The 25,394-nt window shown below is 46.6% G+C and overlaps 1 protein-coding gene across 1 annotated transcript in view; it reads right to left on the bottom strand.

Annotated features, from left to right (window-relative positions):
* PITPNA (phosphatidylinositol transfer protein alpha) overlaps positions 1 to 25,394 on the bottom strand; it is a 38,999-nt gene that overhangs the window by 8,113 nt on the left and 5,492 nt on the right. The window contains exons 3-10 of the mRNA XM_047080637.1: positions 21,966 to 22,111; positions 17,816 to 17,907; positions 14,011 to 14,018; positions 12,880 to 12,954; positions 10,658 to 10,741; positions 8,678 to 8,755; positions 8,417 to 8,527; positions 7,517 to 7,639 (exon numbers count right to left, since the gene is read on the bottom strand). Of these exons, the coding sequence (XP_046936593.1) occupies positions 7,517 to 7,639; positions 8,417 to 8,527; positions 8,678 to 8,755; positions 10,658 to 10,741; positions 12,880 to 12,954; positions 14,011 to 14,018; positions 17,816 to 17,907; positions 21,966 to 22,111 (717 nt within the window). The remainder of the gene's footprint in view (positions 1 to 7,516; positions 7,640 to 8,416; positions 8,528 to 8,677; positions 8,756 to 10,657; positions 10,742 to 12,879; positions 12,955 to 14,010; positions 14,019 to 17,815; positions 17,908 to 21,965; positions 22,112 to 25,394) is intronic.

The following is a 25,394-nucleotide window of genomic DNA, read 5'->3' as shown; positions in this document are numbered from 1 at the left end:
ATCAAGAGTCACATGCTCTACCGAATAAGCCAGGCAGGTGTCCCTATTTTGTATATCTTTTGAAAATTTTTACTATTAAGTATGAAATACTCCTTTGATTAAAAAAAAAAAAAACAACTAGTGAAAGTATCAATGTCAATATCCTGGTTGTGATACTGTACTATAGTTTTGCAACACATTGCCATTGGGAGAAATGGATCTCTTTGCATTCTTTTTTTTTTTTTTTAAGTTTATTTATTTTAGAGAGAGGGAGAGCGAGCATGCATGAACGTGGCAGAGAGAGAAGGAGACAGAATCCCGAGTAGGCTCTGCTCTGTCAGCATAGAGCCGGAGGTGGGGATTGAACTCATAAACTGTGAGGTCATGACGTGAGCCAAAATTGAGCTATACGCTTAACTGACTAAGCCACCCAGGCACCCCACTCTGTATTATTTCTTATAACTGCATGTGAATCTTTTTTTTATTTAATTTTTTTTAATGTTTATTTATTTTTGAGAGACAGAGTGTGAGCAGGGGAGGGGCAGAGAGAGAGAGAGAAAGACACAGAATCTGAAGAGGCTCCAGGCTCCAAGCTGTCAGCACAGAGCCCGATGCAGGGCTCGAACTCACAAGCTGTGAGATCATGACCTGAGCCGAAGCTGGACGCTTAACCGACTGAGCCATCCAGGCGCCCCTACGTGTGAATCTTATAATCATTTCAAAATAAAAAGTTCAATAAGAAATAAAGCTAGGAAAAAAAAAAATCAGTTTAAGACCCTGAAAAGCAACCAGAGACCAAGCATTCCTGAAGGAACACAAACATGAGGCACATGCAAATTGTTTCTAGAACCTCTTTAGAAAGCCCTTTGCAGGGGTTCCTGGCTGACTCAATCAGAGGGGCGCGTGACTCTTGATCTCCAGGTCATGAGCTCAAGCTCCATGGTGGGTGCAGAGATTACTTAAATAAATAAAACTGAAAAGAAAATTAAATTAAAAAAAAAAGAAAGCCCTTCAGAAAAGAAATTTGGTAATAAATAACAAGAGTCTTAAATTCTCTAATTCCATTAGTAGGAATTTATTCTAAGGAAATAATCATAATCCAAATCCAAATAATAATCCAAAACACTGCATGCACAGAAATTTTCATCCCAGCATTACTGACAACAGTGAGAACCTGAGAACATGAAGGAAAACCCAATGCAGGGCAATGACCGATCACAGAGCAATGTGTATGCTGCCGTCAGAACCCTGTGTGTGAAGAAACTCTTGGTGGAAAATGTTAACATTTGTTATAATGTTACATATTTATTATAATGTTCACAGAAAAAAGTAGGCTATCCATTTGGCATATGTCCTATGATCATAACTAAGTAAAAGTGTGTAGAAAGGGGCACCTGGGTGGTTCAGTCGGTTAAGCATCCAACTTTGGCCTAGGTCATGATCTCACGGTTCTCGTGAGTTCAAGCCCCGTATTGGGCTCTGTGCTGACAGCTCAGAGCCTGGGGCCTGCTTCAGATTCTGTGTCTCCCTCTCTCTCTGCCCCCTCCTCTGTTCATGCTCTGTGTCTCTCTCTCAAAAATAAACATTAAAATTTTTTTTAAAAAAAGTGTGTAGGGGCGCCTGGGTGGCGCAGTCGGTTAAGCGTCCGACTTCAGCCAGGTCACGATCTCGCGGTCCGTGAGTTCGAGCCCCGCGTCGGGCTCTGGGCTGATGGCTCAGAGCCTGGAGCCTGTTTCCGATTCTGTGTCTCCCTCTCTCTCTGCCCCTCCCTCGTTCATGCTCTGTCTCTCTCTGTCCCAAAAATAAAAAAATAAAAAAATAAAAAAAAGTTGAAAAAAAAAGTGTGTAGAAAGACTTCACATGTTTTGGAGGTTATCTTTAAGTAGAGTACAAGTGATTTTTTTTTCTTTCTACTTTCCACTATTTTCCAAAAAAATGTTTAATGTTTATATATTACCCTAATATTGAAAAATGAGACTGTATTTGAAAAGAAAAGAAAGAGGCGCCTGCCTGGGTAGCTCAGTTGGTTAAGCCTCCGACCTTGGCTCAGGTCACATGATCCCACAGTTTGTGAGTTCGAGCCCCGCATCAGGGTCTGTGCTGACAGCTCGGAGCCTGGAGCCTGCTTGGGATTCTGCGTCTCCCTCTCTCTCTGCCCCACCCCTGCTCGCACTCTGCCTCTTGCTCTCTCTCAAAAATAAACAAACATTAATAAGTGAATGACTGATGAACAAATAAATAAATAAAAAGAACGTAAATAAATCTACTTCCATATTTCAAGATGTTCCAAAGTTCCAGGCGGTCTGCCCTGGGGTCACTCACTGTTGGGCAGATGAGAGGGAATTAAGAGTCCACGGGCCAACATGGTTCTCCACCTGCAGGGATCCCGCAGCCTCTAGAGCCCGAGCTAGCGCTGCCCTCTGCCAATGCTACTGGAATCTCACGCCCCACTGTCCCGCGGCCCAGCAGGTAAGCTAGGCTCTGAATGGTTTCTGTTGATCAGCTTAACCCTCTAAACTTCTGTCTACCATAATCACAAACTGGAAACTTTGGGATATAGTAGGCATTTCACTGCACAGGGACACTTATATAGTCTCAGGGGAACCAGTTCAGAGATTAAGACTTAAAAATCTAAAAATGATGGTGAACCAGCAATCATCTGCCAGAAAGCCAAAGGATGGAGCAAGGGACCTCTGCATCAAGAGTGAGGAGACGAGAAAGGGAAAGGCACATTCACAGGTAAGCACATGGACAGGGGGACTGACTGCAAGGAGGTTCAGAGACAGCCCCCAAAGTGGACCTGCGGAGCAAGAGGGTCATGCAGCCTCTCGGCTCCATCACGAAGGGATGGGCTATGGAGGGACCAGAGGAATCATGGAGCCCACAGGAACTTAGAAGGAACCCCCACAAAGGAAGGCTGGGAAAGAAAATGCTACAGAATCTTACTCATGCACTCTGACACAACAGTATCTTTGCTGTTTTTCAGCAAATGTTCTAGAGTCCAGCACATCAGGAAACAAGTTTTCTTAAAAGTTTTAAAATGAGTTCCCTTCTCCCAGGTGCATTATCTACAGAGTTATTGGCCAAAGGCCCAGGCGGCACTTGTATACTGAACTAGAAGGTATCCTCAACTTCTTTGAGCCTCAGTTGTTCTACCTATAAGAGGAAAATACTATGGCACAGGATGACATGAGGATTTGATAACGCAATTCACGGAAAATGCTGAACACACACGCCAGGCGTACAGTAAGACCTCAATAAAATATTAGCTATTAGTAATGAAAATATTTTTTATTACCACCACATTCAAGAGATAGTGAGTTCCCCATTATAGGAAGCAATCAAGCATAGGCTGGTGGGGAAGCTGCAGAGAGGAGTCAAGCGTTGGACATGCAATTGGACTAAGTGAGCTTTAAGGAGCTTTCTTTCAGTTTCAAGATTATGAGTCTCTTTTTTCAAAAAAAAAATTTTTTTTCTTAGTGTTTTTATTTATTTTTGAGACAGAGAGAGACAGAGCATGAGCAGGGAAGGGGCAGAGAGAGAGAGGGAGACACAGAATCGGAAGCAGGCTCCAGGCTCTGAGCCATCAGCACAGAGCCCGATGCGGGGCTCGAACTCACAGACGGTGAGATCATGACCTGAGCCAAAGTCGGACGCTCAACCGACTGAGCCACCCAGGCACCCCTCAAGACTATGAGTCTCTTAAGAGAGCAAGAGCAAGGGAGAGGGAGAAAAAGAGAGGGAAGAAGGGAGGGAAAGAGGAAAGGAGGGAGGAAGACAGACAGACACTGCTCTCCTACAGGCACACATATCCTGACATGTTTCTTTTTAGGGCAAAGGACTGATCTCTTGATCCCTTGTTTCTCAAACCCTTGAACCTCACCCAAGAATGGTAAGTCCACCCTCCCATTGGGACCAGAGTTACAGTAGTGGTGACTGTGGCCTTATAGTGACCCCTCATAATTCACCGAGAAAATCCACCCACGTTAGACTGCTATGCATTATTCAGAGAGCAAGGGTCATAATTCCTCTTGCAAATTTACAGTTAACCATGGCAGGTTGTAAACATGCATCTATCACTATTCCTCCCCCAAACCCCACTACGATGACAGTAAACGAATAAGCAAAAGATATAAAACCATGAAGACAACAAAAACACAGGCGCCAACAGCAGAGAAGAGATGGCAACACCATTCTGGAAGATGAAACATGGATGGACGAGTAGTGACTAATTCGCAGAGCAGCAGGACTGGCACTAAGTACCTGTGAGGAGGGGAGCTGAGGAGGAACAGACCCACTTGTGCTGCAGGTTCTCCAGAGGCTCAGGAACCGGAAGCACCAGGTACCTTAGAGGGTGGGTGTGCAGCCAGGGTTGAAAATGGGTGACTTGTTTGAAAGTGAGAATAAAAAAAACCCAGTTTGGCCCTGGTATTCCCTCCCTGAGTTCTCACATCCAAGCAATCACCCCCCTTCCTGTCACATCATAGCAGCAGTGAAGGGCTCAGCAAGTGCGGCGGGGTGGGGGTGGGGGGACCCTTAACCAGGGGGTTAAGTTCAAGCAATCCCACGGCATGCTCACTCTTAGATGTGAATGAATGGCCAAGGACCGCTAGTCATTTAAGGAAAGCCACTAAGGCGAATCACGGAGTCCAACAGGAGAAGGGTGCTCAGGGGAAACAAAGAACACACGAGGGGCAGAGAAACCTCAAAAACCAAACACAAAAACAAAAAGTCAAAGCCTCAGAAAAGGAAGAGAACGCACAGAGAAAAACAAAAAGTACTGAAGAAAAAGAACACGGTGCAAGAAATGCTTGAAAATGTTTTTAAAATCAACAGATGAGAGAGAAGCAAACATTGGAAAATATCTTCAGAAGGCAGAAAAAAAGGAGAGAAAACATAAGAAAATGAGGTCACTTCATTAAGTCTGATTTGACTCCTAATAAAAATTCCAGAAAAAAGAATAAAGGAAACAGAGGGGAAAAAATTATGAAATAGATATACAAACACATTTTCCAGAACTGAGGAGATCTTGAGATCAGAGTGTCTGTTGAGGGGGGAGCAAAATCAGTGAGGATGAACCGACATTACCTACGTTATCACACGGCACACGCCACACGACCAGACAGGATCACCCATGTAAAGATTCAAAAACAAAACTTAATGACACAGATACATAAAACTAAGCTAACTAAAGGAAGGGAGGCAATTACTAACTTCTTATCTTTTTTTCCCCCAGGTGTTTATTTAAATTCCAGTTCGTTAACATACTAGTTTCAAACTGTATTATTAAAAAACAAAAAATTTTCCAAGAAAGGAACGGAAATCAGCAGAAGACTAAAGTGCTCAGATGGGGAAATGAACAAAAAAGTTGTAATAATATAAACAGAATAATGAATTAACCCAAAATTCTGATAATGGAGGAGGGAGAAGAGAGTGAGTGATGGGTGGAGTACAGGAACTAAATCATAGGAAAAGTCGACCATTAATATCTAAAGTTGAGAAATTGAAAATTAAGCACCTAAGCATATTATTTGGAAATAATGGAGGTCATTAACAAAAGAAATACCCCGAAGAACTGCAAGGGGCTGCTTCTTGGGGGCAGGACTCCAGGGGCAGGGAAGAGGAGGACAGCTTCTTCCTCATAAGCCGGGGACGCCATCTGAGTTTGAAAACTATAAAAATGCTTTTGGAGGTGATGTTTTTGTTCACGCAAAAACTGTGGTGATGGTTTCACAGATGTATACTTATCTGAAACTCATCAAGATATATATATTAAATATGTGCAGCTTTCTGTGTGCCAATCATACCCCAATAAGTTTTTTTTTTAATAAATATAACTATAAAAATAAAACTTTGATAAAAATATTTTTAGAAGGAGGGAAAAAAAGAGAAAAAAGACAAGTATCTCAGAGGTACAGTTGCTGATGAGGTCAAAAGATGTCCCACAACGACACAGACTTGGTTTTCCCTTTTTCTTCTACTACAAACTATTTAAAATTCCAGTTCTAAAATGGGTTTCCTGAATTTGCAGTTAGCCTGGAGGATAGCGGTCTTCTAAGGTTTTGGCACAATTCTCCACAGAATGGAGAAACACACAGAGAGAGGTGGGGATTAAAAAAAAGAACTCCACAATGGTGAGGACTCTCAAACTTTGAATCTCAGAGTCAGATCCAGGAGCTCCTCTGGAGAGTTCCTCCAGCTCCAAGAACTCAAATTCTGCCCAAAGAGTGAAAGGCTGTCCGCAAACGCCTCCATGAGCCCCGGTATACCTTGTCAGGCAGTGGGTGACGGAAGCTCCAGGCTGAACCCTGAACTCACCACGCTCCTTTGTTTGGTAATTTTTTTCCCTTCTTTTGTCAGGACTAGGGTGACCAAAACACTCCGGCCTCTCTCTCATATAGTCCCGGAGGTTAAAAATCTACCACTTCCTTGAAGATCCTTAGCAGAAGAATCAGGAATTGTGTCAAAAATCCTGCCACTTCCCTGCCAAATGCAGCTGGATGAATAACCAGAACATCTGCCTTCAACAGGAACTAGGGAAGGAAGAACGCCTGGGCCCAGTCTGCACCCAAGACCAGCTCAGTGGAGCGGGAGCACCACGGGCACCCAGGCCTGGGTCTCGCCGGAGGCACTACCGGGGAGTTGGGCGAAGCTGGGCAAAGCAATGTCTCCCCGACATCTGGCTCCACGCCAACCCACCCAGGGCAAGGAGGGAGAAATGGACGGCAGTTATGAAACAGAGCTTCCTGCCTTATTTTTAGCCCCGAGAGGGCAGGACGGCCCCAAATGGCATCTAAGGGAGGAAAAGCAGCCAAGTGATCCGGAGCTATGGCTCTCACCCTGCCCGTATCACGAGCTGGACTCTCGGAGCCTCGTCTGAGGGTGGCAACAACAGTGGCGTCTCCTCACTGGTATCATGAGGATCTCAGGAGATGGCGTATTTAAGAGCCCTTGGAATGGTGCCTCACACACAGTCAGTGCTTGAATGTTGTTTACTGACCATCTCCTCAGAGCGAGCCTCGCAGAGAAGCATCCCCAAATGAGGCGGCACGAGTGGTAGGCCTCCAGCTCTTTGGATCCACGCCAAGCCCCTGCTTCCCCCAAAAGAGCCAAGGCTCCAAACTCTAAATATAGCTCAAGACCACCCTCTTCAGTAGTCAGCTGCGTGTGTGCGCTGCTGCCGTCCTCCGTGGGGGATGTGCGTGGTACTCACGGATCCGACCAGCCTGCCTTCTCCCAGGGGCCCCCTCGAGGTCGCAGCCCAGCACGGCTCCCCCCACCCCTCCAGTTCCAAAGAACCACGGCAGCAAGCGCTCACTTGGCATGCAGCACACGCTGCCATATTCGTCTCTCCGAGTACGCCAAGGCCTCAGCTCGCTGTCTCTCCTTCCATGCCACCTGGCACCAGACCTTACTCACGTGGACACTGACGCGTTCCTAGAGCCGCAGGCGGTGCCCTCGTGAACTGCCCCGCATGACGGTCTCCTTCGGGGATCGACCGGGTGGAGAGCCCAGTCTCTTCCAGGCACCCACTTACCTCATCCAGCTGTCTCTTCGTCTCTTCTTCCATCCTTCGGATGTCGTCCATGGTCAGGTCAACCCACTTATCGAGCCAACAGAACAGCTGCCTGTGGAAGTTTGTAAACAGACGCCTTTCTTGCTACAGAGAGGAGGGAACCTAGTTAGAAGTTAGAACCAGAAGGCAGAGGCCACTGCTGCAGCTCCCCTCCCACGATCTCCGTGTCAACAACCCCACTTTCCGGGGGTGGGCGGGGAAGAGTGGTGCCCAGCTGGCTTACATGGGTGAGCCCTTGGGTCCCAAAAGTCAGTGATTTTTGCCCTCACATGACAACAGGTAACGTCTCAGGTAGGAGGGAGCCCCCCCACAGCCTAGGCCCTGTGTCCAAAATGCTGGCAAGACAGGCAGCGCATGTGCTCACAGTTCGGCCAAGGCCCCCCAAAAACTGTGCCAAGTTTCCCTTCTTGTCTCTGGAGCCTAAGGCCAGGTTAAAACCGGCCAGCAGCTATGAAATGTGGCCCAGGAGCGAGGCTCTAACACATCAGAGAAAAAGCTATAAAAACGCCTTAGGTCTGTCCAGTTCAGGAATTGAGGGTGCTAGAGAATTTAGCTCATGGGGCCTCTTGCCTTTCGGCTTCAAGCAAAGAGAAAGACTGAGTTTTATTTGAAGCTCAGTCATAGAAAACCCCTTCCTGTTTCCTTTTTGTTGCTTCAGTTTCCTTCCCTGTAACATGTGGTGCTCCTGGACAGACAGCATTCAACTGTAAGACAGTTAAGTGAAAGGGGAAGTGGGGTCTGGGAAATCAAACCGAAATATTCTGATGTCACCCACCTGAGGATAAAAGTCACTTATCTTGTTGGGCAAACCCCCCCCCCCCCCACCACCACCACGGGAAAGGCCTTACCCTGGTCACTTACCTTATGTATAAAGTTTTCCACTTTGTTCTGCAGGCCCCACCACTTAAACTTGACAGTGACCAGTTTGTATGCACACATGTATGGGCAGTCTTTCTGATTTACAAGTTCTTGCTGTATTAGAAACACACATATAGGCAGGCAGGTAACTAAGAGGGCAGCCCTCTGGCTCTCCCTCGGCCCACCCTAGCCATTCCCCTCCTCAATGGCAGAGGTCTGCCCATGCTGTGCCCTGCCCCCTGGTGGTGAGGATGTGAACTGCACCTTCCAATTGGGTCCCAAGGGTCCTCGGCCTGTTTTGATAGACTTAAATTTTGCTGGGTCTTCCTCCGCCTTGTAATCCTGAGAGAAGTGGTAGAATTGGAGTTGGGGTCGGAAGGGAGAGAAGGAGGGAAGGCGGGAGGGGGAGAGACACAGAGATTAGGTTTTTCCATCAGAATACACTTCATACCAGTTGAAGCTGCTGGTGTATAGAAAACATGGGAAAATTTTATAATAAAACAAGATATAGAACCGTTTACATTTGCCTCTAAGGAGAGCTCTGTGTGATTTTCTTTGCCACAGTTTGTTTTCAGTTTTATGCGTATGAAAGTGTCAAGTCAAGTACTATCTGAGCAGGCACATATTTCCAGCTTAAGACAGAGATATTCAACCTGGGATAAGCATCCGAATGGAAAGCTTTTTCAAAATACAGATTTTTGGGCTGCTGCACCTAAAACCCAGCAAATAAGAATATTTGCAGGTAAGGGCAGATTTTCTTTTTTTTGTTTTAAGCCTCTGCAGGTGATTCTAAAACCTGGCCATAGATGAGAACTGCTTGTCGAACCTGAAATCTCATCCAGTCTTCTGCTGGTTCTGTTGTTTTTAACTGACTTGTTTTAATAAAATCATTACTGGAAACGTTCATTGTATGGACCTATCCTCTTGTATACCATTGTTAGTCTCACTTCACTTATTTATAATGCGGTCAATGCTGTGTGTGAATTAACCGTAACAGAAGTTTAATCTGTGGCTATTCTTCTGCACTGACTAATATGGGCTTAAGAAAAGCAACTCACTCTAAGAGCTACTTAATGAAAATACCGAAGAAAACAAATCACACGCATACACACGAGTCATAAAGTATTTCCCAAAATGAAAATTATGTGTGCTTTAAAAAAAAAAAAAAGATCAACCTTTTGTGTCAACTATACTTAAATAAAAACAAATAAATTAATTATTCATATCTTCCCCACCTCTGCTTATCTCCATGCACACAAAACCACCAGAGTTGACAAAATCCTCAGAGAGCCATAGTCTTTGTTAGCATTTCTGTTGGAGAAATATCTGGGTATGCTCAGTTTGAGAAAATCCATTAAGCTACACACTTAGGATATATAAACTTTGCTGTATGCTATACTTCAATAAAAAGCTTTTTGAAAAATCCACTAACTTTTGAGGGTGGAAGTGAGGCTATTATGCAAGGAAGCATAGGATGGTTTTCCTGTCTTTTTGGAGACATACAGATCAAAATATTGAAGCACAGAGAGCGACTCCAAGAAAGAGGTGTCATACCTCTGGGATATGGAAAGCAAACACTTATTTCCCACCAATGGGCAGAGAGCCAAATTCCTCTGCCCTGATCCCAATATCCCCCGTCAAATAGGAAGAGTAGTGAATGAGGAAGAAACTAAACTTTCCTTCCCTAAACAAATACTTCCTGGGAGCACAGCACTGAGCAGGACACACCTGGTCCCGGCTCTCTCCAAGTTCATGGTCTAGTAGTGACTGTCCTTTTCTGGGCGTGTGCTGCCATGTGTGTTACTCTGACAAGCCACCACCAACTTCTTGGGGGGAGGGCATCTGTCTTTTCATTTTTCTGCTGGAATCCATAGAACACAGTCTTCCAAACACAACAGGCAGGCAATAAATGTTCTTTTAATTACTGGGTTGGAAACATTAATTTGAAAACTAGTTTCAGGCTAAGTGTCATTTCACCTGAGCAAATTATCCTCAGCACCTACACTGTCCGGTGATAATTCCCAGAGGCTAAACAGGACACATACATCCGGGCCACTATCTTCCTGGTGGAATCCCCAAGTCAAGATAGGAGAATTCTTAACACTACTTTACAAAAATAAAATAAACAATAGCTGAGACAGAACTTCCCTTTGAGCCAAGTTGGGTATGGTTCCCTGGTTTCTCTGACACTTGGAAGTCATTTCTACACCTCAAAGGCCGCCCACGTCGCTAACCAGTGCCTACCTTGCTAAGTACTTGGCTTCGATCTGCAATGTCTATATATATGGCTTCCACGTGTTTCCAGGCCTCAGGCTCCAGTTTGTGCACCTGTAGGAACAAGGACCACTGTGTAGGTTTTGTCAACTACAAAGCACCCTTTATCCAGAATGAACGCCTAGGGGGCGCCTGGGTGACTCAGTTGGTTAAGCATCCGTCCGACTTCGGCTCAGGTCACGATCTCCCAGTTCATGGGTTCGAGCCCCGCATCGGGCTCTGTGCTGACAGCTCAGAGCCTGGAGCTTGCTTCGGATTCTGTGTCTCCTTCTCTCTCTGTTCCTCCCCTGCTCATGCTCTGTCTCTCTCTCTCAAAAATAAATAAATATTACAACAGAATGAACACCTAGGAACAGCTATTCCTGTAGTCATCGATGTGCAATTCCTACCAGTAAGGAATTATAGACAAAATTATCCAAAGGAACAAGAGAAGGATTTTAAGTAGATATACAAGAGAGAAGTAACACTCTGATTTCAGCAGGCCAGAACACTCAGGGCTACTTACAGCACTAACATTATTTCTGTATGTTCCCCTTTATAAAGACTACAAATACTTGTGGACTTGTTCCCTGTTTAGCCATATACTGTTTGGTTTTTTTTTTAATGCTTATTTATTTATTGTTGAGAGAGAGAGAGAAAGAGAATGAGAAGGGGAGGGGCAGAAAGAGAGGGAGAGGGAGAGAGAGGGGGAGGGAATCCCAAGCAGGCTCCACGCTACCAGCACAGAGCCTGATGTAGGGCTCAAACTCAAAACTTACAAATCAGAGATCATGACCTGAGCCAAAATCAAAAGTCGGACACTTAACTGAGTCACCCAGGTGCCCCTATACTGCTTACTTTGATGCTTTTAAAAAACTTTCTCTTGCTTATCTTCCAGTCCCCTCCTGAGTAACACCACCACCACCAGATTCTATGCACAAACATCCACGTAGAGAGATTTTTCTTTTAACAAAAAATGGTAACACAAATACAGTTTTGCATCATGCTTTTTTTCACTGAACAGTCTACCTTGAAGACTGTTCTCTATTGTTTTAAGTTTTTGTGTGAACATGTTTTATTTTTTAAAAATATTTATTTTATTTTGAGAGAGAGAGAGAGAGCACGTACAAGCAGGGGGGAGGGGGGAAGGAGAGAGAGAGGGAGAGAGAGATAGAGGGGGGGGGAGAGAGAGAGGGAGAGAGAGAGAGAGAGAGAGAGAGAGAAAGAGAGAGAAGAGACAGAGAATTCCAAGCAGACTCCGCACTGTCAGCACAGAGCACGACGCAGGGCTTGAATTCACAAACTGTGAGATCATGACCTGAGCCGAAATCAAGAGTCAGATGCTTAACTGACTGAGCCACCCAGGTGCCACCCCACCTTTTTAAAAAATGTTTATTTACTTATTTGTGAGAGAGAGAACAAGCAAGGGAGGGAGGGAGAGGGGGAGAGAGAGAGAGGAGAGAGAGAGAGAGAGAGAGGAGAGAGAATATTCTCTTTATCTTTTAAATATTTATTTGGAGAGAGAGGGAGAGGGACAACATATGAGCAGGGGAGGGGCAGAGAAAGAACTCCAAGCAGGCTCCAAGCTGTCAGCGCAGAGCCCGATGCAGGGCTCGATCTCACAAACTGCAAGATCACAACCTGAGCCCAAATCAAGAGTCAGCTGCTTAACCAAATGAGCCACCCAGGCGCCCCTATAATCTTCGTGGTTTAAAAATACAATTCCTCTGTGCCAAGTGTTGCATTTTAGACCAATCTCAGCTCTATGAGAAGGCCCTATAAGGAGTCTTGGAGGGGCGCCTGGGTGGCTCAGTCAGTTAAGCGTCTGACTTCGGCTCAGGTCATGACCTCATGGTTCGTGAGTTTGAGCCCTGCATCAGGCTCTGGGCTGACAATTCGGAGCCTGGAGCCTGCTTTGGATTCTGTGTCTCCCTCTCTGTCTGCCCTTCCCCCACTTGTGCTCTCTCTGACTCAAAAAATAAAAGAAAAACATTTAAAAAATTAAAAAAAAAAGAAAAAAGGAGTCTTGGAGATCATGTTTGGCAAATTAGAGCAATCCCATGCTGGTAGAAAGCGTCTAGGTACAGGCTGTTGCCTTCATGGCCAGGGAAAATGGGACCACGGGGAAGGCAGCGAAGGAGCAGCTCTGGGCAGAACCTCAAACGCCACTCTGCAGCCTGCAAGTCCTTGCGCTCTTGGGAAGTGCTACTTACGTTCTCCTGGGTGCCAAGATCTGGTTTGTGCCAGGTTTCAATTTTAATCAGAAAGTCTTCTTTCATGTATTCATTCTGGAAGGGGGAAAACACCTTATGGTCACCAGCCTCAAAGGTGGAGAGTAACTATCTCCCATTACTGCTCGCGGGCGGTTGAGAGACTCCAGCTTGTCTTACAGTAACAGCCAACTTGACGAGGCGCCCACAACATGCTAGGGGCGCGTTATCTTGTTCACTCCTTATCCCAGTCTGCAAGGGCTGTAGTACTATCACCCTCATTTTACAGACGAGGAAAGTGAAGTTCAAAGCGGGGAGGTGACTTGTCCAAGGCCACGCGGACATTGACAGAGCTGGGCCTTAAAACCACATTGGTCTGACTTCAAAATCCACGTAATTAACAACTCGGTCATCTTGCTTTAAGCACAGGGTGCTAACGGTTAATGTGAGAAGGAATATTCCTAACCAACCAAATGTTCACCGGCGCCCCATCCGCCAGCCAGACTTTTGCCGAGGCCTGAAGTTCTCTTCTCAGCAAATGAACTCTTGGTGCTTCCTCCCTTGATGCTGTTTAAAACATGGTGTTACTTGGAGGAGGCATGCATTAACCCCGAACTCCTCAGCGGGCATGAGGTGGGTAGAAGCCGCCTCCGCTGAGCAGCAGGGACGGACACCCGGACGTGGTGTCCAAGGGTGAAGAGAAGGGGTGATGACGGGGGGGTGGACGTGGAAAAGACACCACGTTGCCTTCACAATTTTGCCAACAGGCAGTGCCGCCTGGGGTCCACAGGTGCGCACGTGGGAAAGCCACGATCAGTCAGCTGAACTGAGGTTTCGTAAACCCTGAGAAGGCATGACGTGGGGAGGGCGGGAGAGAGCCTCGGGTCATCCTGTACACGTGAGACCCGTGGTCCTCACTGCCGGACCTACAAAGCCACATGCCAATGCAGCTTACGGCAAGAGGCCACTTTCCCAATTAACAAATTCCTCATTAGGAGCGAAAGGATTAAGCCTCAACAGCACCATGTCTCCTGACAGAGAGGAACACCCAGGAACCGCCAGTGTAGTGATATTTTAATTTCCTCTTTTCTTATAAATCATCTGCAATTCCACTCCCCCCTCGGAAATTCTTACCGTAATAACTGCTCCAAGGCAAGGACATGGAAAAGAAGAGAGAAAAAGATTAATGAGGATCAATAAATATCTGCCCCTCACCCCCAGGGACCACGGTAGTAAAAAGTTCTCCACTCCCTGGGGCTTATGCCATGGTCACCCTTCAAGCCCCGTGAGTGCATCTGGCGCTTCAAATGTACCAACCCTCAAGGTTCACTCATACAAAAGTCCCAAAAGACCAAATCTGGAATGGATTCTTCCCAGCTGCGCAAGGAAGGGGCCGGCTCTGAGGAGCTGAAGCCCCCTGAGACCCAGCACTCTGCCATCAGAGCATCACCTCCTACTGCCTCCCGGGGCACAGAGGGCGCTTGCGGCCAGACACTGTCTGTCGGCCTTCTGTATGCTTCCTGTCACTGTAACCAAATCTCGCGCCCTCTATACTCCTGCTCATTGTAATGAGACCCCTTCGGAGAGCACGGATCAATTATTTACCAGAGAAAATGGCTGCAGCTCTAATGTCACTGGGGAACAAACTAGCTCTCCTCCTGACAACAGCCCAGGTCACTGTGTACCCTCTGAATTTAGGAGCTATCTCAGGTTCTGATGGATGTCACACGGCCATATTGGACAGCTTATGGGGCTAACAGTCAAACTCCGTAACTCCAAAACTGAAACTGAGGTTACCCCTGAGATTAAAATGAGGAAACGCTGAAACATAACAGAGAAGGCCCACCTTGTATAGAAACAATCCAAGAGACTACTAGTAATTTCCCTGAGTCCCACGAAAGATACTTGCAAGAAAGCACCCGGTTAAGATTATTAACTACGTGGCCTGTCCTGTTATCAGCTTGAAGGAAATCAGTTCACAAAAAAGGAAATGATAGGTATGATATCTACTGAGTGGGAGGCCAAAGAGGCCCGTTTGGCAGAAATTCTCCCGTGTTATACCGGTGGCAATAATTCCAGGGCACATCTAGTCAGCCCCGTCTCTACAGTGGAGACAGCGGTGTCAGCCGGGGCTGGTTTGACGACATGAGCCACTAAGGTTCTCCAACTAACCACCTGATCCTGAATCCATGTACTCCAAGCAATGTTCTAGTAGCCAGGCCTCCGTGGGGACAGAATATGCTCATCAATGGACACGAGAGTCCAATCACTTAAGCAAATGGACATTTCTACCGCGTGTTGGCGTACTGAGTAAGCGCTGGTTTCCCATGTAGAGGGGTCCCCAAGGAAAGAACACTCTAGTCAGCAAACAGGAATACCTGGTGTCATTAGTTAATTCTGTATTTCAATACAACTTAATATATCAGCACTAGGGGTTCTCATGCATTAGTCTTTCTGAGACCCTGAGAAAAGGATCCACTCAGTTCTGACAAACTAGGTTTCTGAACCTACGAGGGTGATGACCCTCCCTGGCCTTTAATGTCAACTCAGGTGACCAAACAAGCTCCCCCAATCTTCTCTAGCCCTCCCTGTCCCTCCAAACACCTCTGCATTCAGAACAGACCCTTTTCTTCAAACCGCAACACTAGCTATACTGGAAGAGTCTCGGGAAGCCCTTTGCAGTTGGGAAATGCGGCTCTCCAAATAAGACTTATCAGGTACTTTAAAACCATGGCTTACCGAGACCGCGTTCAGGCCCGGGTTAAGGTTAGAGGGAGAGGCAAGAGGAGAAACATTTATTTCCCTCTTCCTACTTTCAATCACAGGCCAAGCCCCCTCTTACCCCCTCCTTATCAGCAACAGGAGGAAAGAAACAGAGAGAAACAAGGTCAGAGGACGGAAAGAGCAGACGGTGAAGACAGCGTCACAAATCCGTTTTCATTCCACTCAGAGCAGGGGTAGAGCCTTCTAAAAGACACCCTATGCTCCTTTATCCATTCTCACCTCAAACTTTACTTCAACCAGGCTAAGGGGTTTGAACTATTGATCTTTCTCCCACCAGAGGAAACTGGCCAGTATTTCTGGCTCCTTATTTCTATCTCTGAATTTCAAAAAACAATGTCTAACTAAGCAGATCTAAGATTCAACATATTCGTTCTGTATGATGGAGAGTTCTGGCTATGAGACCAGCACCCACTGAGGAAACCAACCTTACTCCCCTAACTCCCTGCTTCTCCTCTTCATGGAATATTTAGAAATCACATTCTTCTTCTTCTTCTTCTTCTTTTTTTTTGCTAAGGATCAGGACAATATGTGAATGGACACTTGGCATCTAGAAAAATGCCCGTGTCAGCTGTAGCACACTCTCCCCAGAATTACTCAGAGGACAGAGGCATCTCTGAGTCAACACAAGCTCTGTATGCAGAACACTGACCCAGGCATGAAAGAGTCCACATTATCTGTTTATCACTTTTATGCCATGTTGGTTAAGGTTTTTATGATGCATGCTCCATGCAATTCTCTTGGACATAAAGAAAATTCACCTTTGACCCTAGGCCAGACACACCCAGCCACAGTGGGCAGTGTCTTTTAAGAAAGTGTGTGCATGCCTCTTTTCCAAGAACTTAACAATTTTATGCCCTGCACTGTTTAGGGAGTTGTGGTATTTGCACTGTCAGCTACTGCAATAAAACTCTAAGTGTTACACATCCCGGGTTCTACCGAAGATTGTCCATCGCCTGAAACAAAGTTCTTGAACCTCTGTAGGGCCACTGAGGGTTGGAGAGAGCAATGACCTGTGCTCTAGCCTTTAGTCACTCCCAAAGTCCACAGGATAAGGACTCCATGGGTGGAACATCCTCATCAGATACAATCTTTAGGGTGTGCCGGGTTCCAACAAATGAGACAGGTGTTAACTCTACACGTAAGCAGAGGCTGGCAGGAGGGCCCCACAGCCAGACTGTCTATGCCAACAAATGCAGGTTGGCCAGGGGAAAGGCCACTCAACTAACTCACAGTCAAATTCCAGGGGACCTCTAAGGACACCCCCCACCCCCCGCCAAGATTTGGATCAGTACTGGCTTCGGTCCTCCAAGAGTTCTACTCTTAAAGAGCCTTCAAGACCTAAGAATCCTAGAATGCTAAGAGTCTGAATTACTCAACAGGAATCCCAGAATGTCTAGAAGAGAAAGTTCTCTGTGGAGGTTCAAGTCTTTCCTTCCCAGAAACTCCAGATAGCCAAGATTAAGACAATAATTCCACCTCTACTCATACCTTGAATACAGAACATGCTGATTTTGTGTAAGCCTTTAATTCAGGGCTCTTAGCACGTATATTCTATGTGTATATAGATTCTATACACATCTATATAATACAGACACACACACACACACACAGGCTTGACCCTCCCCCAGGGCAAGAAGGTCACCTTATAGGTCCTTTCCTACGACTGCCTCCCTCAAGAGTTCCTCAGACTCAAAGCTGTTTTTCAAGCCAAACCCAAATATGTTATATTTAACTGGAAATTTCAGTGTCTAACAATAAGGGAGTGGTTTAAAAAGATCACAGTACCCTCACAGAATAAAATACTATTCAGACATTACAAATTTAAAAAACAGTAGACTACATAGCGATAGGGGAAATGTCCTGAGTAAAAAATGAACAATTTATACCATCCCAACCAAGGCGGACTGGTTCTATGCCATCCAGGCCGTGACTCCTTGGTGGTTCCCACCCAGCTGGCTGCCAAACTGTACTAGACAGCACGGACGCTCACCACCAGCCCGGAGGGAGTCCCCAGGCTCATCCTTTCACTGGCTTAATCTGGCAAATGAAGGTATGACCCCAAACCCTAATTCACTGCCACCCCTGGGCCTACCTGACCACACCCTCGGTCCACCCTGGGGCTCAAACTCCAGCTTCTGGCCAGGTCTGCACTTACCAGTTCTGCAGTAAGGGTAGGCATTCCATGCCTTTTCATGTATATTCAGGGCTCCCTCTGGGGCTAGCATTCGAACAAACGTGGGCACTTTGCTGTGGTAAGAAAAAGGGATTGTGAAGAAAAATGGAGAGGAGAAAAGACAGTGGGCTTTTATATCACATTCTTCAGGCCACAGCCCCAGCTTCTTCAGTGGGGTTGACGAGCAAATTTCCATGAGATAAGCAGGTTACTCTTGTGTATGTGAGGCCACCTGTCAGAGCCTGATGCCCAGGCTCGGCTGGCTACTAACATCTACCCACTACTCGCCCCAGTACCTCACCACCCATCAGAACAGGACAGCAGGTGGGACCCTGGGCTACCTGCCACGGCTTGGCAGTCCTTACATTATCATTACCCATTTTTTTTAGTTCACCAGGCCCAGGGCATTATACTACACCCTGCAAGGATGTGATAACTCCAAGAGTTCACCCGTCTAGGCTTATGGGCCAGAGTGACTGACAGGCTGATGAACTTGGAATATGGGATCCAAGATAATCTGATCTGCTTCGTCAGTTCTGGGAGGCCAGAAGGGCCTCAGGGCCATCTGACTCCCAGGACAAAATATTTCATCAATTCATTTTATCTCAGGTTACAGAACAGCAGGTACAGTATGAGCCCATTTTTGTTTGTTTGTCTGTTTGTTTTTAAAGGTGCATATGTTCCTCTGCCTTCGTTTTTAGCTGGTAATCCATGTAGTCTTTAGAGGCTCCAACAATCTCATCAGCTTTGGAGCCTGGGCCTAAGACAAAAGAGCTAAGTCCAGCAGAGAGCTGATTCAGGCACTCAGCAACTGAGATTCATTCACTCACCGACACACTCATTCAGGGAAATACTCCTGTGTGCCAGGCACCAGGACACATACAGAAATCACACAGACATGGCTCCTGACTTCATGGAGCTTACGTGCGAGCAGGGAGTCCAGCAAACCAGGCAGAGGACGGCACTGTACGCGTATATGCCATAACGGGTGAGCCCAGGGCTCTGGGGGGACAGAGCGCGGGGAGAACACGGTGTGGGAGGCATGGGACATGGGGAGGCTCCTCAGAGAAAATAAGAATTACACGAACACAGAATAGAGTGTGAGTAGGACTGAGCTAGAAAGAAGGTCAGAAAGTAAGGTTAGAAAAGCTAGGAGAAAGAGAAGATTGGAGTAGCTGGTTAAGGTATGAGGCAGGAAATATAAGAAAACATGATGGGGTGCCTGGGTGGCTCAGTCGGTTGAGCAGCCGACTTCGGCTCAGGTCATGATCCCACGGTTCATGAGTTCAAGCCCCACATCAGGCTCTGTGCTGACAGCTCAGAGTCTGGAGCCTGTTTGGGATTCTCTGTCTCCCTCTCTCTCTGCCCCTCCCCAACTCATGCTCTGTCTCTGTCTCTTCAAAAATAAATAAACATGAAAAAGAAAAGAAAAGAAAAGATGCAAAATCTGGTCATAAAAGATCTTGTAAGTTATATCAAGGAGTATGGACTTTATCCATACTTTCGGGCATAGGGAAGCCATCCAGAACTTTTTTTTTTTTTAATATTTATTCATTCATTCATTCATTCATTCATTTATTTATTTTTAGGAGAGCACAAGCAGGGGAGGGACAGAGAGAGGGGGACAGAGAATCCAAAGTGGGCTCTGTGCTGACAGGTTAACAACAGTGAGCCCAATATGGGGCTCGAACTCACAATCTGTGAGATCATGACCTGAGCCAAAGTTGGACGCTCAACCGACTGAGCCACCTAGGTGTCCCCATCCGGAACTTTTAAGCTGGGGAGCAACAGATCTATCTTTGGACAGAACACTGGAAGCAGAGAAATGGAAAGCAGGGAGAACAGTTAGGAGGCGCTGTAGTAAGAGATGATGATGGCTGGCAAGAGATGATGGAAGGCAATGGAAATGCTGGAGGTACTAAGGAGATGGAGTCAAAGGACTTGATGTGATATGAGGGATGAGGAAGAAGGTAGTGGGCAGCCCATATTTCTGACCAGGGCAACCAGATGGCTGACAGGAAGGCTTTGATCCTCATGAGGGAAGGTGGTCACGGGATTCAGCACTGTTGGTTTCCACCTGGTTTTTTCAGTGGAAGTTAAGTCAAGAGTGGTGGTGGCAGCCCAAAGTTTACCCCCTCTCTTTTAAGGAAGAGAGTAAGACATGTCCCACCCTCCACATGTACAGATCTCCCCTCTGACACTTTGGTTGGACCAACTGAGTCGTAAGAAACCAGCTGGTCTCTTCTCCCACCTCACTATCTCTGCAAAGTCCTCTTTAGGAAAACACAGAGACGCTATGGGGAAGGCATATCCTGAGTCTTATTCTAACCAACGGTGAATGGCTCAGTAAGGATTGGTTGGCAGTCAACTGCGTAGGGATGGAAGAAGACGAAGAGGAGACATGGAGGAGAAAGAAGACAACGGCAAGGAAATGGGATCATGGCGAGATTTCCCCACTTTACAGTGTTGCTTTCTTCCTGGTTCCAGCACTCACAAAATCCTGGACCGCTCTGGGCTAGCACTTTTACATCTCCAGAGCACCAGAATACATTAAGTCAGGGATTTCACCAGACGAAAATGAAATTGATTTCATGTCTAGTCAGTTCAGCGACTGGAAATGAAGATTCCGGTTTATGTTACATGGCAATGTAAATGTACTTATTGCCACTGAACTTAAAAATGGTGAATTTTGTGTTTTGTGTATTTTACCACAGTTAAAAAACATAGATTTGGGGGGAAAAAAGGCATAGATAAGATTTATTTTTTCCAGTACTGGATAGTTTCTAAAACTAGCTTTGTTCAACTTCCATTCAAGCTGGTATATGTTTATCATGGCTTTCAGTGCCCTTTGGGTCAGCTTAGAGTTTACTGAAATATGACTGTTTACTGAAATATATGATTCAGCAAATCTATGTGATTTGCTACGGATTTTGGTATACAAATAAGACTCACTTTTATTTTTATTTATTTTTTTAATGTTTATTTAGTTTTGAGAGACAGACAGACAGCATGTAAGCTGGGGAGGGGCAGACAGAGGGAGACCCAGAATCAGAAGCAGGCTCCAAGCTCTGAACTGTCAGCACAAATTTGGACGCGGGGCTCAAACCCATGCACTGTGAGATCATGACCTGAGCTAAGTCTGGCGCTTAACCCACTGAGCCACCCAGGCACCCCTCAGACTCACGTTTACTTATGCCTTTGGGGCACCTGGGTGGCTCAGTCGGTTAAGCGTCCGACTTCGGCTCAGGTCATGATCTCACAGTGCGTGGGTTCGAGCCCTGCTTCGGGCTCTGTGCTGACAGCTCAGAGCCTGGAGCCTGTTTCGGATTCTGGGTTTCCCTCTCTCTGCCCCTCCCCAGCTCACACTCTGTCTCTCTCTCTCTCTCTCTCTCTCAAAAATAAGTAAACATTAAAAAAAATTTCTTTTAATTAAATACGTATGCCTTTGATCCAAAAAGAGCTGCTTCAAGTTCTCTAGTAACCAATTCCCCAATATCAGAATTTAAAATACTACCTGCCCCCAATTTCACTTTTAGGAGCATGTACTATAGATTTATACACATAAGTGCAGCAAAAGATCTGTGTAACATCTGGCAAGGATGACGGTCCGTCCAGCAGGGGAGGACTGGTGAAGCAGACTATAGCACATCTGTATGACGTAGCACTGTGCTCTCTAAAAGAACAGGGTAGAATATGCTGACAGCCAAAGACAGCTATGATATGACAAGTAACAAAAGCGCCAAGTCCAGATCCGTGCGTACAGTTCGATCCCATGGATGAGAGAACAACAAAGGAAATGGAACACCCATACACACACACACACACACACACACACACACACACACACACCCCTATACTCACAGACCATGGAACAGCCTCCAAGAAACTAAACACTACCACCTCTAGGGACGAGGAACCTGGCGGGGAAAGTATTAAAAAAAAAAAAAATCCAAAAAATAAATTAAAAATAAACTAAAAAACCTTTAAACGAGCAAAGAAGTGTCCTTTACGCCCACTCTCACAGGTGAAGCAACCCGCGTAACCAGCCGAGAACCCGGAAAAAAACCCCAGTGATCCACTATCTCTGTTTCGATCCCTGCCTGCCTCCCGGTCCTGCTGCTCCGCCACATACCTCTGTAGGTGGTAGATCTTGTGTGTGTACTGGCCTTTCTCGCCATCCTTCTCATAGGGCTCGTTCACCAGGACCTCCACGCCTTCACCACCACCCGTTTCGTTTTTACTGGCCTCGGCCACAGAATACAGCTGCCCTACTTGGTACTAGAGGAACAGAGAGACAGGAGTCATTGTCAGTGCAGAGTCTTCTCGACAAGCGCACAGAGTCCAGTTGCCAGGAACTGTCCAGTGAGATCACCCTGGGATTCCCCTGCATCCAGGACCTCATTCTGCAGTTCCACTGGGACCTTGCCCAAATCCACCCACAGCGACTAAGAACGCTGCTCCGTGGCCTCTCTTTAGCTATCAGATGTGTTTCATTTCATCCTTCCCATTTTCCCATCTTCCAGCAAGGCTGAAGGAGCCACGTAAACATACTTAACTTCACACCACTATCCAGGAACCAGATTACAGAGTCCAAGGCAGCTTCTTCCCTGAACCTGCCTCTGGTATTAAGACCCTAAAACCAGATCTGGGTCGGCCGCTAGAATCTCTTCACCCCATTCATTCAAACAGATCCTAACACAGGACTTCTTGTCAAAGAAAGTTGCCCCAGTGCTCTGAGAAGTCCACAACCTCTGCTGTGAACTGACTCATCTACCTGTTTTTTCTCCAGTGTCAGGCAGCTCGTCACCCTGCCAGCAGCTCAGAGAACAGTTTTACAGGCGACCAAACCTCCTGATGCTTTCCAGATTCCTGGTAGCGCTGGGGCAAGTGGCCTGCTTCCCATACTGGATGACAGAGATTCCGACCCCACGGTATGTGCCTTTACTAGATGGCAAGAACCCGGTTTTCCTTTATTTGGTCATCTGCCACCCTATCAAGTCACCAGTCAAGGTTACTGGCCTCCTCTGACCCCCTCAGGACAACCCAGTGTTACGGCCAGTGACCTGGGCATTGCCCAGACCTGGCCCTTCTCTGCAACCTTCTGAGTGAAGCTGTTTGGAGGGAAAAATAAGGCAAAAAGAACGAACGGCAGTAGTTAATGCAGGAAGTTATGTCTATACCGGAGGATGCATTTTCCCTCTTACTGCCAGTGCCACCAGGAACAACTATTCAGGGAGGATGAGAAAAAAAGGTACGTAATCACACTGCGGGTATAAAGGTTTTCCTCACCCTCTACGTTGCTCCCCAGACTCCTTTTACGCCCAGGAGAGACAGACAAGGGGTTCCCTCCCTTCGAGATTAAAAGAGAGAGGCTGCGTCTCTGAGCAGCTGCCACTTAACCCACTCCCGGCAACAGCAAGGAGCAGAGGCAGCTTCCAGGGCTACTTCCCCTCAAACTTGGAAGCCCGCTCTACCAGGCAGCTTCAGAATGAAGCACTTCAGGGAAATTTCTGGGCAGAGTCTGGGGGAGGCAGCACACTAGGACAAACGCCTAGAGGCCTAACTTCCAAAGTAAAAACCCAGTATAAAATGCCAAAGAAAGGCCCAAGCAAGTGATCAAGGCTCAGTTAATCCCATAGAGGGAAACATCTGGGACAGAGCCAGTCACCTTGACCTTGCTAATCCTGAACAACATCAGTGCTGCCTCAATGCCCCCGTGGAACACCAAGCTGTCTCTGTGCCTTTCCAAGTCCACCCCCTCAAGTGGGTCCGGGTTGGGCTAAAACAGGGGTTCCTAAGAAGGAGCATTAATTGTTTCAGAGAAGAGTCATAATAACATCTAACCACTGACTCAGCAATCCTGAAGGACAGGCTGAAGAAAGGGCCTGGTGGAGGGGACAGGGCTGGCTGTCGGCTGGTGGCACTGCTTGGGGAGGGGCCCCCACGCAGACACTAATCCCCTTCATTTGGTTCCTCATCAGATACAGGAACCAGAGGGCAGGCTCTAAGAGGATCAGTCTGTTGGGCCGGCATCTTCTCCCTTTAATCTCTCTTGATATTCTGATCCTTTAATCCCAATGAGACAAGTGAAGGCCGTTCTGTTAATCCAAAGGGGTTAAGTAAGACTGGCCTTCAGAAGCTACAAGTGAGGGACACTTTTCATGCCAGAGGGTTCCCTTTGGCAAAGTGGCGCCACACCTTGGGAAAGCGGAAAGCAGCCACACTCAGATGGGGATGGGGCTGGGGGTGTCGGGCAGACCATTAAATCAGATAAAAAAAACCCTTATCCATCTGAGGATTCCAGCCTCCTCAGGCTTAGGACAACGAGGCCTGCCCTTGTCCCAAAGAACTAAGACACTCAGCTAAGAAAAACAGACTCTACCACTTAGGCAACCTGGGAGCGGGAGCCCAGGAACATGCAGTGGGTGGGCCTGAAACACTGACAGGCAATATTATCATGAAAAACAGCACAGCTGTTGGCCCCATCCACGTGACTGTGTCAGGCCAGGTACCACAGGCGGATGGTAACGTGCATTTCTGGAAATGGGAAGTAAAACAGCCCTGCCCACAGGGAAGAGGGTGGGCCTATCTAAGCCAGGAACCACCGGTGGACACACCCTTGTCAAACATCCAGGGCTTTCTCCGCAGAAGGCCTAGAAACCCTGTGCAGTGTTAACCCAAAGGCTCTGGCCAGATAGAAGCTAATTCCGCCCCAAAATATTGATTCACACCATCAGGATCGTTATAAAGACGTGGCCTTCTCTTTTCTCCTTCTTCTCTTTCCCAACCTACAACAGAAAGCCCTGAGGAAGGGTGCCTGGCTGGCTCAGTCACAAGAGCATGCAATTCTTGATCCTGAGGCCTTGAGTTAAGCTCCACGTTGGCTACACAGATCACTTACATAAATAAATAAACTTTAAAAAAAAAAAAAGGAAAGAAAGCCACGAGGGCCTCAAATCAAGGCCTCCAATTAGGAAGTAAATCCAACAGTCATATGATGCTGGGCTGTTCCCATGGGAACCATGAGTCATGATGGGTCTATTGATAAAGACTGAAAAGGTTGATCATTACTTGTTTCTTCTTTGGCTTCCCCATTCAAGATTTTCTGATCTCTGGAACTAAAGTTTAAGCCATCAGAAAAGCAGCTCCAGGGTGCCTGCTGGCTCAGATGGTGGAGCAAGGGATTCTTGATCTTGGGGTTATAAGTTCAAGACCCACACTAGGGCCATAGAAGTTACTTAAAAACAAAAAATCTTAGAGAAGCAGCACCGCTTCACCCTACCCAAGCCATGTACTTGTTTTCTCATCAGTGGTTTCTAGCTAAGAAAAAGCTGACCATTCCCAGTCGGACAGATGAATCCTTAGCAGAGCTTACTTCCCAAGCTTCTGCTTAGACTTTAGGCTCTGTTCACCCTGCCCCATCACTTCCTCAATGCTGCAAAAAAAAAAAAAAAAAAAAAAAAAAATCACAAGGTAAAAACTGCCAATTGCAGATGATCTCAAGGTGAGTTCCTCTTTCCCTCCACTCTTGGCCCCATCCTAAGTCACCTCCAGCCTTGCT

This window comes from Lynx rufus, unplaced genomic scaffold (genome assembly GCF_022079265.1).
Source record: "Lynx rufus isolate CCGP_SWC_20201006 ecotype Redwood Valley unplaced genomic scaffold, mLynRuf1.p SCAF_18, whole genome shotgun sequence".
NCBI classification, from domain to species: domain Eukaryota; kingdom Metazoa; phylum Chordata; class Mammalia; order Carnivora; family Felidae; genus Lynx; species Lynx rufus.
The sequence above is the reverse complement of the archived record's forward strand: the minus strand, read 5'-3'. Positions and strand labels throughout refer to the sequence as shown.